Source organism: Larus michahellis, chromosome 1 (genome assembly GCF_964199755.1).
Source record: "Larus michahellis chromosome 1, bLarMic1.1, whole genome shotgun sequence".
In the NCBI taxonomy this organism is placed as follows: domain Eukaryota; kingdom Metazoa; phylum Chordata; class Aves; order Charadriiformes; family Laridae; genus Larus; species Larus michahellis.
Window position 1 is genome coordinate 199,623,277 of NC_133896.1, and position 17,259 is coordinate 199,640,535.

A 17,259-nucleotide genomic window follows, 5' to 3' on the forward strand; every position below is an offset into this window, starting at 1 on the left:
CTTGTCTTGCAATGGACCGGTAACAAGACCACAGCCTGACAGCCCAGATGCACTCCAGGAACTATGAGGAAAATTGCAGAAGGAAATCCATACTGCAGGAAAAAAAATACCCTCTAATCAAACTAGTTACATTCTGGGGTTCATATTCTCTAATGGAAAACAGTGTAGTCTGGGTTCCTCATTAGAAGGTGTTGAATTGTTTCAGATGTAGATATGAGCCTTGGCTACATTTATAACCTTTTTCAAGTCGGTCTTTTGTCCTTTTCCTGTCTTTTCTTTGGTCCACAGCATTTCATCAAAGTTCTGCAACCATCAGCACCAGTCTGGAATATACGTATTTTATGCTGAAAATGAAGATACGGTCATAACAAAAAAATTCACTCTGTACGTAAGAAGTAAGTGAAAAAACAATCCCTGTGAAGATATGGCAAAGTCTGGCTTTTTGCCACTGATATAAATTGGCCTAATATGTTGCTTTTCCCTTGGTATTCGGCTTTTCATTTACATAGATTTATTGTTTAAAATGGAGGAGCACAAGGCAAAAATGTGATTCTCTTTACACGGCACCACACTACTGAAATCCAGGCACTGGGTCGGAGAAAGTTGCCGGCTGCTTGTGGGTCATGTGTCTTGCGTGGGTCGGGGATGGAGAACAGAGGAAGGAGGAGGAAGTTATTAATTTTTTTTTCTTCCTTTTAGTCTGCTGGAAACACAGAGGACAGAATATGATAAATTAGTCATATACTGAGAAGATTAATACTTCTTAAGAAAACCACAAAGCCTAGGAGCTCTGTGGAATACAGTGACCATATTCTGACTCTACAGAGCCGGAATATATGCGACTGCTGTAGAGACCACATGAGGTACACAGTGACAGGAAACACTTATCCTCATTAGGTGTTAGTTTTCTATGGCGTGTTTATGTCATTTTTTTCCTAATAGCATTTGTGAGTTACTGTAGTTTGTATGAAGACCCTTTGGTGTGTGTCACATATGTCGGGGCTTCATTGCCTCCGAGCACCAGGCAGGACTGTACGTTAATTGCCCACAGTTCTCACACACACACAGAGTCTTGCCTGGTGCTCAGTTATCTCAGTTCTGCCACATGACTGCAGCATCTTACCCTTGCTCTAGGTTAGGGATCATTACTTATTACATATTATTTATACAGGAGTTCTCTCCGCGCATTTTGTACAAGCTGGACACCCAGAACTGAGGTGTCGGGGGAGTCCTAGGGCCAGCTGCTTGCTCCAAGACAGAAAAGCGGAAGTCAAGACTTCTAATTTCAGCTCTTGACACTGCTTTGGTTTGGCTGTGCCCGTAGAGAGAAGTGGCTACTCCCCTGCCTTGCCCATGTTGCCACCCCACAGAACCGAGGCATGGGGCTGGAGGAAGGAGGAGGACTGATGACTGCACCCAGCTCCTGCAGTGGCATGCGGGTGGGCTATTTTGAAAACACAGAAGCAAATCTTGGTCTCGGCAGATGTAGCATTGCCACATAAACATAAAGGTTTTGGTCACGGAGGTGATGACAGAAATTGTCTTGTGTTATCTTGTCGCAGGAAAGCCTGAAATAACGATGCGGTTGTTGTTCAAGCAGATCTTGTGCGTCGCTGACAGTTACCCTGCCTCATCCTGGGTTTGGAGGAACTGTCCCGAACTGAACTCATCCAAGTAAATCACTTTCCCTCTTTTTGATTAATTGCAAAGACCGTATCTGAGCTGTCCTTGATTAAATGAAGGTGGGCCTGTAAGAAACTAAGAGTAAAATGCACCCTCGACCATTTGTACAAGGGGACGTGGTAGCCCACTCCAGGGGAAACAGATCACCAAACCTAGGCAAAGTTTTCAAATTTTTTTTTTTGCATCAAATGAAGTCTATAAATATCTGTTTCTCAGGCTCTTTACACTGAAATGAACCCCACCGGGTTTACATCAACAGTTCAGTAGTTACAAAGTCCAGTCTAAGTTTTTCTCTTGACCTGTCAAACTTAGCGGGCATTCAGGGAATGCACTGGTTAATAAGGGCTTCATTAATTGGTTAAGCTTTGGTTAATACAGCTGTTATGGTGACCCATAGCCAAAGCCAGTAAAGTCAGTGAGAGTGTTTCCAGTAAAGTTAGTAAGAGTGTTTCCATTTCCTCTATTTATTTAGGACAATGAGTCAGGCCCTAAAATTTCAAGAGATGCTGAAACAGCTTTAAGCTGTTTTATGAACTCTGCAGTTTTTATTTTAGATGTGCCAAGAAAATAATAATCCCACACTGCAGAAGAGTACTGGGTCAAATTATCTTTTGGAAGATTGTGGACAAAGCTCCAAGTATTTTAGCTACATATAAAAAAAATATCTAGACCGTTTTCTCATCCATACGTCTGAAAAGGCTTCCTAACATCAACCTATACATGCAGGAATGGCAGAGGAAAGAAAACACCCAGCTAGTGAGTTTAAAATACTCCTTAAAACATCTTTCTGGAAAGACAATGCTGTGACGTTTCTTTTCTTGGGAACTTCCACATGTAGAAGCCACACTTTTAGAGCTGAATAAATTTTATTTATTTACTTACCTCCTCATTTATTTATGTGGACAGTAAATTAGGCACTAAGTTGATGAATGATAGAAAAGCTAAAAGTCAAAATTATGTCTGTGTGGACTTCCTTTCACCGAAGTATAATGTTCCCTCTTTCTACATATCAGGTCTTAAACACATCATTAATACAGGGTGGATGCTCTCCACCTTGAGTGAGAGAAACCTCGTGGTTGAAATCACACACCTTCAGGGTATGTGAGTTAGAACTTTTACTCTGGGTTCATTTTGTATTTATTGTTTTAGTAGCGGCTCATTTGGAGCTGCTCAGTGGTTTGAGTGTTTGAAGTAAAGGTGAAGCCAGTGGGAATAAACGTAGTAGGGGAGATTGTGTCAGCTGTGAAATTGGTGGAGGTCCCAGAGGTCAGGGGATGCAGATGCCCTGCCAGGACAGTGGTGGAGAGTGAGCCCAGTGTAGGAAGTAAGGAGCCCAGTGTAGGAGGTAAGGAGCCCAGTTCCTTACCTCTGCTGGACCTGCCACGTCCATCACCAAAAAATGAGACTTGCAACTGCTCTGAAGCCTCACTCTAACACTGACAAATAAAAAACAAGCCCATCTCCCCTTCATCCCACCCTTCCAACACAGAGGTAAGATATGTTTTGAAATATACCACCTCCTCCCTTGGAAAATGCTACTGTGAGCCAAAAATCAAAACTGGTCTGCTTGCTTTTTCAGCTGTACAGAAGAAATCACTGAGGGGATTCACAGCTTCTTGCCAGAGAGGAGATCGCTGGGGTCATGGATTTCAAGCAGTACTTTAGATGTAAAGGAGACAGCAACAACCTTCTCTGTTGAGTGCTGTGCAAACAATTCCTTTGGTTCAGCCTGCGAAAAGAGTTTCATTAACCTGTCAGGTACCATAAGCCAGTGCTTTAGCACAGGTTTTCTCAATTAAAGCTGGTGCAGTAGAACTTACAGTATTTTTTATTTGGCTAAATGACTGACCATGCAATGGCATTGCAGGTAAAACACAAGCGCTGTGTGTATACAGCGTGGGAAATGACGCGCCACTCTTCTCTGGTCCCAAAGCAGGGGCTTCCCTCATTAAAATGAGCAGAAATTTCACGCAAATAGGGAGTGCAGGATGGAGCCATGGCAATGCTGTGGTCTGCTTTTTTATTTCATTTTAGTAATCCCTACCTGAAACCTCAAGACATCAGCTTTGGGAAGAGCTGAAGCCCCTTTGGTAGCTGGTGGTAGGTGTCGGCTCCTGTTCCTCTCCTGGAGGTCTCTGTGGTGCTGCCAGAAAAGCCCATGGGAGCTCTTCTCACCCCATGGAGGTCATTGCATGTCCGAGCAAGAGCATGACTGAGCCAGCAGACCCACTTAAGGGACAGTCCCTGTCTGGGAAACAGGAGCAAGTACCAGGGTAGAGACCTTAAACTGCTGTAGGCAGGTGGCAGAAGGCTAAGCCCTGGTCTGGGAGCTGCTGTGCAGTCTCTCTTCTTGTTGAGGGTATGAGGGATTCTGTCCTTGTTGAATGAGAAAGTTAATATGATTATTTGCCCATGCACTTTATCCTTGTAACACCATATACATTCCATGGGGCAAAATATTTCAGTTACAGGGACCATGCTGTGGCACCTGAGGAGTGTTTTGAAGCACCCAGATATTTGCAGTACAGAGATTTCCTCTGGATGGATGAACAAGCCGTTTGCTGCTTTTGGCTACAGCTGGCAGAAGCTGTGACCAATGATAAGAGTTTGAGCATTTATGTTGAAATTACAATGGAAAGCAAGCATAACGTTTATGTTCTTAGAAACTGGCAGAATATGAGGGCAGGCTTCACGTAACACCCACCAGCGCCTTATAGTATGGTCTTGACTCATTAAGAGAGTTCCTGGCTGAGCAGCGAAGCAATGCTTCGGTCAGGTTATGTACAGTCCATCCATTGATAACTGGTAGTTCAGTATCTGACGTACATTCCTTCGGGGAAGGCACAGGGAGAGAAGGGCGACATGATGAGAAGAGGAGTTGTTTATTCCTGCTTATGTTCAATATGTACAATCCATGGATCATACCAACAACTCCATGCACTTAGATTTATTAATTGGTGATGGGGCCAGGCTCTTTCCAGTGGTGCCCAGTGACAGGACAAGGGGTAGCAGGCACAAACTCAAACATAGGAAGTCCCATCTAAACATGAGGAGGAACTTCTTTACCCTGAGGGTGGCAGAGCACTGGCACAGGCTGCCCAGAGAGGTGGTGGAGTCTCCGTCTCTGGAGACATTCAAAACCCGCCTGGACGCGTTCCTGTGCAACCTGCTCTGGGTGACCCTGCTCTGGCAGGGGGGTTGGACTAGATGATCTCCAGAGGTCCCTTCTAACCCTGACCATTCTGTGATTCTGTGATTTTTTTGGAATGAAAACAGATGTCAGAATTACCTAGCACTTAAATCCTCCTGCCCAGCTCCTTGCTTTGCTCCAGGGTCCATCTCATTCCCCACGCAGAGGAGGCTCAGGTGTGAGAGGCCTTCGAACTGGCAGAACTGACCAAGCCGCTGTGGGTTCTCCTTGCACCTTTAGCTGTACACACGAGCTCCGATTCAGTGGTAGTAATATGTATCTCTTAAAGTTGCAGGAGCTGTTTCTTCCCCCCCGGACAATGCTGCATTCTATGTCTGTCTTGGATTTTTCCTCCTAATCGTCGCTTTTTTGTTTGTATTCATTTTTCATAAATACAAAAAGGTAAAAACAAACATAAATATCTGCCCCTACTTCTTTTGTTCCTACCAGGCTGTTTCTTCTTCTCTAAGACTTATTCCACGTTTTTTTTGTCTTCCAAAGCAATTTAGATATGAAAGCCAGTTGCAAATGATTCAGATGATAGGCCCATCGGATAATGAGTACATCTACATCGACTTCCGAGAAATTGAATATGATCTCAAATGGGAATTTCCCAGGGAAAACCTGGAATTTGGTGAGCAGTCCACAGACCAACCCACAATGCTGGGGTAGTAGGAGTGGTGTAGCAGCTGCAAATAATATTGGCATATTGTCTCTCGTAGGACAGGTCCTCGGTTCTGGGGCTTTTGGGAAAGTGGTGAATGCAACAGCTTATGGAATTAGCAATGCAGGAGATTCAGTCCAGGTCGCAGTCAAAATGCTAAAAGGTACGATAAACTCTGGGTGCCTTTCGCAAGCAGTGATGTATTCTAGCGTCTCCAAAGTAGAAGCTGTGTTGGAAATCCCTTTATGTAGAGACTTGTAGCAGTTACACCTCACAAATGCTGGTTTCAAAATCCCTTCAAATTGTTTTCAAAATCCTGTTTCAGTTTGGAAAGGTATTGCTGAAATCCCTTCTGCCTGCAGCATGTGGCTTTTTGTCCTACGCACCACAAATCTCTGTTGTGTGGGGAAGGGTGGAGCTGCTTCGCTCTAAAAAGGACAAATGCAAATTCATAACGCAGATTAGCCTGCTGGTCACATTGGTGACTCGGTGGACTTTGGAGTGAAATCCCTTTTCCTTGTAGTGCTGTCTAGCTGTTGCACTCCCTTCACCTCCTGCCACTGAGCTAGCTTGTTTGCAAAACTTCCAGCACATCTTCCTGTAGTCTTCTGGGTGACACCAAGCAATTTCTTTCCATCCCCACTTATGGGTCAGGCTTCTTAAACCTCTGATCCTCCTTGCTGCTTTGTTCTGGCCTCTCTCCAAACTGTCTTGGCCCCTGTGTCCAGCGGTGTCCAGAAGTGAGCCTTCCCAGCAGTAAGCAGAGGAGAAGAGCTGCCTCATGGGCTCCCAAGCGCCACAACCCTGCAGGTACATAACGGAATGAGCTTCACATTGGCAACAGGACCAGCACCCTGCTCACCTGCGTGCCCACACAGTCCCCCCCTGCCAGCTCTGCCGTCCAGCTCTTCATCCCCCACCCGCATGTGTGCATCAGCTTTACGCTCCCTTGGTCCACTCCTTTGTGGTTGTCTTTATGGAAGTTCATCTTGATCATTTTTGTTCATGTCCCCAGTTCACTGAGATTGTGAGGACCAAATGCTTGCTGAAAAACAAGCTTAAAGCTATTATTGAAACACAGAGTGGGCTTCTTGGCTATTGGATCATAACTCTTTGTGTGCCATATGGCTGTTGAGACGTTTTTTTCTCTTACAATTTTTCTCCAACAAGGTTGAGTGCCATTTTTTCTGTGCTTGTGAAACACTTTAATATGCTGCTGTCATTCTTTGCCGACCTAAGAATGACAAATATTAATGTTTTATAACTGCTTTCCCAAGCATTCAAATGATACACTCTCACACACACATTTATTTTCCACCTTTAGATAAATCCTTTTATACTGTACAAAAAATTTTAGGATGTTCCCAAAGGTACTGTCAGTCCAATTAATTTGAAATTAAGACTTCTATGTGACAAAGCATGACAATCATTTACATTTTTAATTCTTTGCTGGAGATTTCCAAGTCTGTGTTACTTTTACAGAAAAACCTGATGCTTCAGAAAAAGATGCTCTAATGTCTGAGCTGAAAATGATGACTCACATTGGGAGCCATGAAAATATCGTGAACCTACTAGGAGCTTGTACTGTGTCAGGTAACTTGTGGAAAGGTTTCCATTAAAATGTTCAGACTAGCAGGGACTCCTGAACAGAAAAGAATTATCAAAAACTGATTACTGAAAGAAGTATTAAAAACATCCAAGCCATAATTAATCACCTGTTCCTCAGGCTGCTGTTCCCCTCTTCACCCTCAATCCTTTCTTTGCCCAACCAATTTTGCTGCTCTGCGCCAGCCCAAAATAAGATGAAGATGAAATGAAATCAAAGTTAAGGCCATGCATGTGTACCGAAATGGGTCCCTTCTAATCAAATTTGCATGAAGTGACACAATAGCCCTTCTATAGAAGAGCTTTTCCTGTTACAGTGGTGATGGCACTGATACTAGCCAGTTTATTAAGCGAAAAGGAAAAGCTTATCTGGTGTAAGGTACTTTGTATCCACGTGATTCTGTTCATGTAAGAAATTTTATTTTATTTTATTTTTCTTTATTTTACTTTATTTTAATCATGTGGCTCACCAAACAGTGAGGTTGTAGAAAGAAAGGCAAGGATGGCTAAAGGCTAGACAGGAAATAAAAGAAACTAAAAAAAGAGCAGGGGTGGGGGGGACACACAAAGAAAGAAGAGGAGAGAAGTGAACAACGAAAAAAGAGAACTTTTTACAGGACTGAATGTAAAAATAAACTGAAGATAGAAAGAACTGAGGAAAGATGGGCTAAGATGAAAGTGACAAGGTACTATCACCAATTAATTATTGTGTGACTTGTGATATCGTTGAGGCAACATATGTGGATGTTCCTGTCCCAAGAACTCCCTCTCCAGCCAGTCCAGCAGAGAACAGAAGCGGATGGAGAGAGGCTGAAGAACAGATCACCTCTGGGAAAGGGCAGGGTTTACCCAGTGTTTGCCCATAGCATGAAAAACTTGACAGATTTTCTGCCAATGAGATTTATGCCGTCAGAAAGACCAAAGATAACAGTTAACTCTTGTTTCCCCAGTTTGCATCAGCAGCAATACTGTCATACAAAGACATTTGAGGTGCAAGAGGAAAGCAGAGAAATAGATTGCTGTTGGTGGCTTTAGCTGATTTGAAACTATACAGGCTGCCGCTGCCTTCTGGAAAACTCAGCAAGTGATGGTGCAGGCAGGAGAGCCGCACGGAGACCTGCTCAGTCTGGCAGGGTAGGGCAGCGATAGTTCCAGCCTTACCCAAGTCCCGCGTTCAGAAGCATTTACATGGCTCTCAAGACTTCACATCCATCCTCTGAGAGACTTTACGGGCTTTTGGCGGTCTGACCCACCTTGCTTGACAGGGGGCCTCTGGCAGAAACATCCACAAATTCGTATTTGGTCTTTGGGAGCCAGAAGTGATGATGCCAGTGTAAGACTTTGCAGGGCTGATGTGTGATCGCTCCGAGCTCTCCCTGGGCCATTTGCTCTGCTCCTGCTGGCTTGTTGTGGCTTTCCTCTGAGCCTGCCTGGTTGGGAATTGGAGGTATTTTTCCTCTCTTGAAAAAGTGGCCTCACCAGTGCTCCACTCAGACACATCCCCTTGCAAGGTCTTTCCCTCCTACAGATCCTCTCAGCAAAGCACATTTGGGTTCAGGTGGCATTCATGGAAAAATCAAAAAAAGGATATTTCTAGATCACAAAGGTAGTACAGATAAATGAAGGGGTATAGGTCAAAGGCCATCAATTCACACCATCAAAATCATTAGCAGCAGTCATCTTTTGCTTGAACCACGTATGGTTCAGACAATATGTTGCATCTTTATAGCCTGTACTGTCCTCCCCAGTGCCATGGTATGGGGAAGGATGTTTGTGCCTTCATAGGGATTTGCAGTCCACCCCAGGAGATGCACTACAGGGAAAAATCATCTACATAGATTTTCCGAAGGGATATTACAGTCAGTAATTAGAGTCAATAAACATTACGTGCCCATCAGTACAGGTTATGTACCTGGGAAGGGATGCTTAATACAGATCAGTCCCGGGAGAAGATGAGGCATCATTAGGGCTTTAATGGGGAGAGCGCTATAGATAGCAGAAGGCATTTACATTTCCAACTATTTCAGGACCAATCTACTTGATATTTGAATACTGTTGCTATGGTGACCTTCTGAACTACTTAAGGAGCAAGAGAGAAAAGTTTCACTGGACACTGACGGATATTTTTAAACAGCACAACTTCAGCTTTTACCACAATATCCATTTGGACCAAAATTCCAGGTAAGGCATTCAGCAACAGTTTAATACTTTATAAAGATACTGTCTCTTTTTAAGCTGCATTCTCAGCTGCGCTGTACACTGGTGAAATTATTGAATTCTTGAAAAGGTACCTTCACATACTTTAATAAACAATGCCTTGAGAGGAACAGAGATTTGATTTTCCTTATGATGTTCTTTGCACTGGACTGCAAAAGACAAGCAATCTCTTGTTTCTCTTTCCAGTTTTGAAAAGACACATGTCTGTGCCCAGATTTTTAATAGCAATAACTGATCGTGTTTTTCCACTGCAAAACAGTTCACGTGTAGTGAGTAACCTTTGAAAATGTGTCACCCACTCCAGGAAGGGAACTCACCTGAAGTACGGTGTGAATACAACTCGATGCAGAGAGGATGAATTTGAAATCGCACAAAGTCAGAACACGAATGTGGCATCTGGATCAAATGGGATTGTGCTGCATTCTGAGGAAGGTAAGAACTTAATTGCTGTTATCTCTAGTAATTCTAACTGTTATTATTGTATTTATTTCTATTATTGATCCAACTAGACTAGACTCAGTGACACGGGAAACCCCTTTCTGTTTCTCTGGCAGAAATTTTGCTGGAGAAGGATTCAACAACATTTAAGACCTCAGGTTTATGTTCCTGGTCATGCTATGCATAGTATGAGTATACTTAATATACTCTTTATTTTGTGTCTTAGCAAAGGAAGCAAAAGATGTCTTTTTCTTGGTAGGAGCACATGAAAATCCTTACAGCAGTCAGTAGAATTAATCATAGAGTGAGGAAGCCCATGGAAAACTTGTACTTTTGGTTCTTTTTTACAGATAAAATTATGTGTGCAAGCAGACAGATGGATGAAGAAGAGGATTTTAATGTCCTCACTTTTGAAGACCTTCTTTGTTTCTCTTATCAAGTTGCCAAAGGAATGGAGTTTCTTGAGTCCAAATCGGTATGGTAAAGGATAGCAAATCGTTTCAATAGAAAAGACAGTAAAAATAGGTCGATTTACCAAAGGCAGACAGACGAACAGAGCCACACAGTGGCAGGCTTGAACTATACCTCCTTCCCCGGCTTTACAGCAAAGACTGGATTGCAGTGTTAGGCATGACCCTGAGTAAGAAGTGGCTGCACACTTCTGCCTGCTCTGTCCCTGTCCCTTTGCCACGAGCACCCAGGGACTGCCCAGTTTGCTCATTCTCCAAACTGTTTGAGTGAAAGGAGGCACCAATTCAGAGAGCTCTGTGTGAGACAAGGGAATCAACCCCTTCTGATCCCAAATGCTGCAGAGCGTTAACCCATCCTTTCCTTCTAAGTGCATTCACAGAGACCTCGCTGCCCGGAATATACTAGTGACCCATGGAAAAGTGGTGAAAATATGTGACTTTGGCCTTGCCAGAGATGTAGTGAATGACTCCAACTACATCGTCAGGGGCAATGTAAGTTCCTGAATGCTCTCTATGTTTCATACCACTGTAAGAATTATAAGCAACCAAGAAAGTGCAGCTTTGTGTTTTCAAATTCATCACTAGCTTTATAGAGATCTGTACAGTGCATAAATCTCACTTTTTCCTGCCCTTATAATTAACCAAATCAACCTAGTGATAGCACTGTAAATGAGATGTTACATTCTACAGCGCACACTGAAATCCATTGCCGGAAGTGCTGGGAATTGTTTACTGTTATGGACAATAACAGGGGCAATAACGTATGTGTGGGGTACACCAGATCCCCCGGCTATCTGAAGAAGCACAGGGTGGACACCTCCATCTGAGCTACTTGCTCTGGAAGTCAGAGGAGGGAAGAAGGCTCTTCTAAGGCTGAGCTCATCTCCTCCTTAAATAGTCATCTAAAATGGATGAGATTAATTGGCTCCTTTAGAGGTTCCTATTTCTCTCTATAAGAGAAATTTCAAGGGGCTGCTAAGAGAGGCCCAGCTTTTCACATCACAAACATGAATTGACCCTAACTCAAGCAGTGAGAACTACAGTGAGTCATGTAGAAAGCCTGTGTCACAGCATGACTTGGTCTCCTTTTCCCCTGTCTGTATAGGCTCGTTTACCAGTTAAATGGATGGCTCCTGAAAGCTTATTTGAGAGGACATACACAATGAAGAGTGACGTCTGGTCTTATGGAATATTACTATGGGAAATATTTTCTCTGGGTATGTTCTGTAATGCAACAACAGAGCACTGCTTGGTTTTGGCAGCTTCTGAATTAACATGTATTCTCCAATATTTTCCACAGGTGTAAATCCCTACCCTGGTATTCAGGTTGACACAAACTTCTACAAATTAATACAAAGTGGATTTAAAATGGACCGACCGTATTATGCTACAAAAGATGTGTAAGTGTATTTCCTGAGTCATGCACAGTATGGGAATTTCTATTTACTAGGTCACTGTTTGTATGATGTTTTAGCTATTGTACTCTGTACCTTGCTCAAAAAAAAAAAAAAAAAAAAAGAAAAAAGAAAGGTTGCAAAAGGTGAGATCTTCCTCTAACTCTGAAACAGGCTGCTTGATCATGCAGGTTTTGTCCTAAAGCAGAAATGATCATGACAGGTGGGGAGCTATGAGACCTGGAGCGTGGAGGAAAGGTAATGACTTTAGGTTGTCTGAGCTCTTCTGGCAGACAATTTCATAGATGACCTAAGGACTCAGTGCCTTGCTATGGCGCTGTACCATTCTCATCCTCTCATTGTAGAGACTGGGATGGCATTGATGGTACAGGTGAATCTGACAGATTCACCCAAGAAAGATTGCTGTGGGGCTTATAAATACCAAGGAATATATTGACCTGGTAAGTTTGCAAGGGATTTTAGCAGCTAGGCACTGCACTGGTCACTGATGAAACTGTAAAATCTCTAAGGTGGTGTTCAAACTTCAGAAAGATTTTTGTGATGTCAAATTCCACAAAAAGACTCACTGGGAAAATTGTCCTCAAGAGCACAGAGTCCACAAGGAGCAGGTTCAGCCCCAGAATCAGACAGGAATTGTCTTCCAACCATTTTCTTTATGGCAGCTGGAAAACAAGGTTAGCATGCCAGTATGTGCCAGCAAGGGTGAAATCCTGGCCCAAATCCTATGAAGAGGATTTTGCTAAGGGCTCCAGCAAAGCCATATTCTTCATTTCACCCTTTTCCTCATATTTCTGTATCGTTACCTCTGATGCAACATGCTGAATCTGGACTCTTCCTATATAATCATTCTGGTGCCCAGTGATTCCCACCTAAATTTTGCACTTCCATGTGGTCACTTACAGCGACTCAGACAGCCAACATGTTTTCTGTGTCACCTCTTTGCTCTTGCAGCTATCGCGTGATGCAGTCCTGTTGGGCCCTTGACTCCAGAAAAAGACCCTCTTTTTCTTGGCTGGTTTCCTCTCTTGCCTGTCAGCTGGCTGAGGCAGAAGGAGCAGTAAGTAAATATAGAAAGAAGAAAAATGGGGGTTTTGGATTTTTTTTTGTAGCTGAGAAATAGTCTTCTGGTTTCTATTCAAGTGTGCCATTGTGTCATGGAGCTATTCCCCAGGGATCAATGTAAGAGTTTGGGGAACATTTTTTTGCCATCAGAAGGAATCCTGACCTTCCTGATGAGGATTTCTTTCCTCGCACTGCCTCCACTGGGACTCTGGAAGGCTGAAATCTCTCAGCCTGTGCTATGGGAACGTGATTCCCTTGTGCAGGAGTCAGTGCAGTTGGCTTTGGTGATGCTGATTAACTGCCATGGGAGAGGAGCTGAGCCCAGGCCACCTTCCAGGGATCTCACAGGGGACCACAATAGGTGTGTGCTGCCAAGTCCTCACAGACGTAGGGCCGTACATCATTCTCAAAGGTCAAAATCATAAACAGGACCTGAGGAAGTCATTTTCCATCCTTACTGGACTGTGATCTCTTCCTCAGGGAGGATAAGCAACTCCTTTCAAAACTACCGATTCCTACCTGGGTATCCACTCTGGGCTAGACACTATTTCCCAGGACAGTGTCCTTGCGAACCTTTTGGGATGTGGGGAGCTAAGAATGATTCTTGCCTTTGCAGCCTTGAGCCTCTCTGCAAGCTGTTATCCTGGCAGAAGCTGCCGAATGTAGAGGCAAACTGATGAGAGAATTCAAAGTACTGTACCTAGACAAAAAATCCTCCTTTGTGGTCCAGTGCCCTTCCTCAACCCAGCTCTTTTTGGCTGGATAAGATCTATCTCATTTAGGCAGTTGTCTGGATTCCCTTTGGAGTCAGTGAGGGGATATGAGCGTGATTCTCCCTCAAGAGGAGGTGGGCTGTACCTTACAAGTGCCTGCTTCACAGGGAGAAAAGCAGATTATACCAAGTACAATAAAGAGTAACAGAAGATATCTTTTATTTCCTCTTCCCAATTCCAGGTTTACCAAAATATGAAGAAAAATGTTTCTACGCACAATTCCAGCATCAAAACTAGGCCACGTGTAAGCAGGGATGAGGGATCTCTGCTGTCCCCGACTGTGCTCCAGCATGAAGACTCTCAGGTTGAAAGATAATCTGGGTTCTGGATTTGATCTCAGTATTTTCATAAACTCCTTGTAGCATATATGCTTTATATCACCATGAAGAAAAGAAAATTTTACCTACTGGTGCTCTATTCACATTTCTTATGGGATAGTCTGTATTTATGTTACTTTGAGGAGAAGACACAATTCATTCCTTTGAATTCAGCAACCACATCTATCACAGGAGAAAAACCGTCTTTTCGCGGTCTCTCTACAACTGGATAATCTCTTTTCCTGGTTTTTTTTAGACAGTGTCTAATCAATGCATTGAGTTCAGACTGTTCTTGACGTATTGCAAGCAAATACAAGAAAATCCATGTTTTTTTAGTCTATGTTTACAAGCACGGACTATGCATCTAAAGCTAACAGGTGTGATTTCCAGAAGTGCTACTCACATCTTCATCTCCAGACATCAGCAAGTGTTGGAAAATCAGCCTTGTTTTTACAAGGAATCTGAGCATGTACGACTGTCTTGTCCTGAGCATCTCAATTGCTGTGAAGTTCCCAATAGGTGTCCAGTTCAGGTGAGTTCGTTTCATCAAGCCCTAGGTGCTCGGGTGATCTCTAGTCATCCAGGCTACATTCTGCACCCACTGATGAGAGCTAAGCATTTACAGCGAGTGAATTCTTCCACCTAAAATAAGCATTAAAACAAGCAGGGGGAGTGATATTTAGAGATGACCTTCTGCCTCCCTGGTCTAGAAAATCCAGGTGGCCTCTCCAACTGGAAGTCTTGCTTCCACTGAGTTATAAGTAGTTCCACTCTTTGGGCTTTGTATGTTTTAATATCAAATAAAAATGTCTGATTTTAAAGGAATTATCTTCTGTAGCAATTTAGGAGTGTAATATCATCACTCCCAATTCCAAGAAGTCAGCCTGGGTGTATTGCTTACTGCAATAAAATGAGAGTACATCTCTTCAGCCTTCTCCCAGACTCCCAGGACAATAACCAGAGGCTTGATGGTTTTTTAATATACATAAAAAGACTTATTTTTGTGATTACGTTCGTGGATTTGTAAATACAGCTTTTATAACCATACATTTGTCTACATCCTAGTGAATCAAGATAAGAATATATTGGTTAATAGTTTTCTTCTCTTTTACATTTTACGAAATGCCAACTGCAGGTAGGATTTCCAGTGGCAAGTGTTATAAATGAATAACTGTTTGGATAGAATATGCTATCACATAAACTGAGGTGCTCTTTACTAACGTTTTCTGAAAATAAATAATGGTGTTGTAATACAGTAATTATGGATTGTGTACTTTTGGTAACATTGGTGACTTATCAATGAATCACTGATTGTTTTTTTTAATCGGATATAAACCGATGAAGAATAATTTGGAAATATAAAGATAGAAATAAAGCCTTAACATTGCATTTTCTGGAAAATATTTATGTCTTTTAACATACTCATATATACAATTTCAAAGTGTTCAGCAACAAGATGTCACTGTTCGGCCCTGCTAACGCACAGCCTGCACCAGACGGAAAGCAAGACTTGAGCGTCTTGTGCAGACAGGAGTTTTCAGAGCCTTCAGAGCTAGGGGAGCTTAACTCTGAACTGGTTGCATCCAAGCCTAGCTGGCCCTGGAAGCTAAGCAGATGTGAACTTGGCTCATAGAGAAGCAAATGGGAATCCCATGTGCTTTAAAACATGCCACAGAGTTGCGTCAAATGTTTTTCCCCAAGATTATAAATGGAGTGGGCAGAGATCATCTGGCCCCATCATAGCCACTGAGCTGAGACTCAGGAATCTAAAGGCAAGTAGAAAACCTTGGAGCAAACTCCTCGTGATGCACACGTGAAAAGCAGCTCAGGCAACACTGCACCCTGGGAGGAAGTACAATGAGGAGAAACACCATCCTGTAAGGGCTGGGCATGTGGAGGGTTGTGTATTTGCTTCTCCACAGAGCAGAGACAGATGCAACAAAGCTACAGGAGGGATTCATTGAAAAAAAATAATATCTTTCAGGAGCACATTTCCTTTCCAGGATGCTTCCAACACAACTTAGCAAAGTGCTGGTCCATTCCCGAGGTTTGTGCAAAGCCATAGCCAGTACTGTTTAAGAAGCAGTTTCATGATTATTGAAGGAAAAATCCCACTTTTCTCTTGTTAGGATCCAGATCCCTAATCCTGCCTCCAGGAGCAGGTTCTCTGGAGAAAGTGCTAAATTCCCCCTGTAGTGAATGGGGAGAGTTAAGCTTGTTTGAAGACCTCCAGCAGAGATGCCATTAGTCTAAGTTAGATGCATTAAGTCAGGAAGAGACTGACAAAGATTCAGTAATCATTAAATCGGGAAGAAGAGGAACAGAAGGGGTTGAGGTCAGTTAAAAGTGCTGAATGGCAAAGGACACCGCGCTCTCCTTGTTAGCAACAACAGAAAGAACAAGAAAGAAATATTTGGCAAGACAAGACGAATTGAGGAATCGGCAGTAATTTTCTTTCCCTTTTCCTTGCCAAAGCACACGGCGGAGCCTGCAGCCCGGTCCCGAGATCTCTCCGGGAGATGCTCCGGTCCCCGTCCAGCTGCCGGAGCCGGCACTAGGTGGAGCTCCGCGACCGCGGCAGCCTAATGCGGGAGCGGGTGGAGGGAAGGGGACAAGGGGCTGGGCCGGTGCTCAGCAGAAGGGCCTGGGCCAGCCGCGGTGTCTGGACCAGAGCCGGGGGGGCAGGGCTGGGGTGATGGTGCCGAGCTTCAAAGGGAATCCACAGCCAAAACCTCGTAGCACTGACGGGTTGAGCCACGTACCAGTGCGAACCAGTCAGTCCCCGCCTCTGTGCATTTGCCCAAACAACAGTGGCTGTGTCTTACAGGCAGCACACACTAAAAAAAGAGGGGGCCTTTCTCTGTCCAGCTCAAGAGAAACTGGATGTGCTTCTCTAACACAAGTCTCACTGTCAGGTTTGGGATATCTGGAATGGGCTTTCTGATGTCTCTCTGGGAGAAGATGGGACTAATTGTGTGTTGAACCAGAAGAGGAGAGTAGAAGTGCCATGCAGGCTAGCAGTGGCTTTCAGTCCACATGTTCACAGAGATATGTGAAAGGTGATGGAGAAATCCAAGGTCATATTTGCTACAGAGCCTTTTGCAGATATGTCATTTTTAAGAGTTCACACTTCCTCTGGGAAATATTTTGGGGGTGCAGAAATCAAAGCAGGCTGAAGATACAGACATTTGCCACGCAGCTGGGCACTCTATTATCTCAGCCTTCTTCTCCCAGACACTGAACTAGATGAAGTACCCAGTGGCACGGGGCTCCTTCTTCCCAGATAAATGCATCGCTGCACTAGTGAGTCACTGCCTCCTTCCCTTTCCCATCAACAGCTAATTAATTAGGCCACGCAAAGTAAAACAGCTTTAAAAAGAGGCCCAACCCAGACCTCTGGTTGAGGAGGCTACAAATCACTTCAG

General features: G+C 43.7%; 1 protein-coding gene across 1 annotated transcript in view; it reads left to right on the top strand.

The window, feature by feature from the left end:
* The window catches only part of FLT3 (fms related receptor tyrosine kinase 3), a 43,385-nt gene extending 28,162 nt beyond the window's left edge, over positions 1-15,223 (top strand). The window contains exons 10-24 of the mRNA XM_074568616.1: positions 289-395; positions 1,563-1,674; positions 3,263-3,441; positions 5,163-5,275; positions 5,375-5,507; positions 5,596-5,700; positions 7,020-7,130; positions 9,170-9,323; positions 9,664-9,791; positions 10,148-10,272; positions 10,637-10,759; positions 11,373-11,484; positions 11,568-11,667; positions 12,634-12,739; positions 13,699-15,223. Of these exons, the coding sequence (XP_074424717.1) occupies positions 289-395; positions 1,563-1,674; positions 3,263-3,441; positions 5,163-5,275; positions 5,375-5,507; positions 5,596-5,700; positions 7,020-7,130; positions 9,170-9,323; positions 9,664-9,791; positions 10,148-10,272; positions 10,637-10,759; positions 11,373-11,484; positions 11,568-11,667; positions 12,634-12,739; positions 13,699-13,833 (1,843 nt within the window). The 3' untranslated portion in view covers positions 13,834-15,223. The remainder of the gene's footprint in view (positions 1-288; positions 396-1,562; positions 1,675-3,262; positions 3,442-5,162; positions 5,276-5,374; positions 5,508-5,595; positions 5,701-7,019; positions 7,131-9,169; positions 9,324-9,663; positions 9,792-10,147; positions 10,273-10,636; positions 10,760-11,372; positions 11,485-11,567; positions 11,668-12,633; positions 12,740-13,698) is intronic.
* Positions 15,224-17,259: the final 2,036 nt, after the last annotated feature.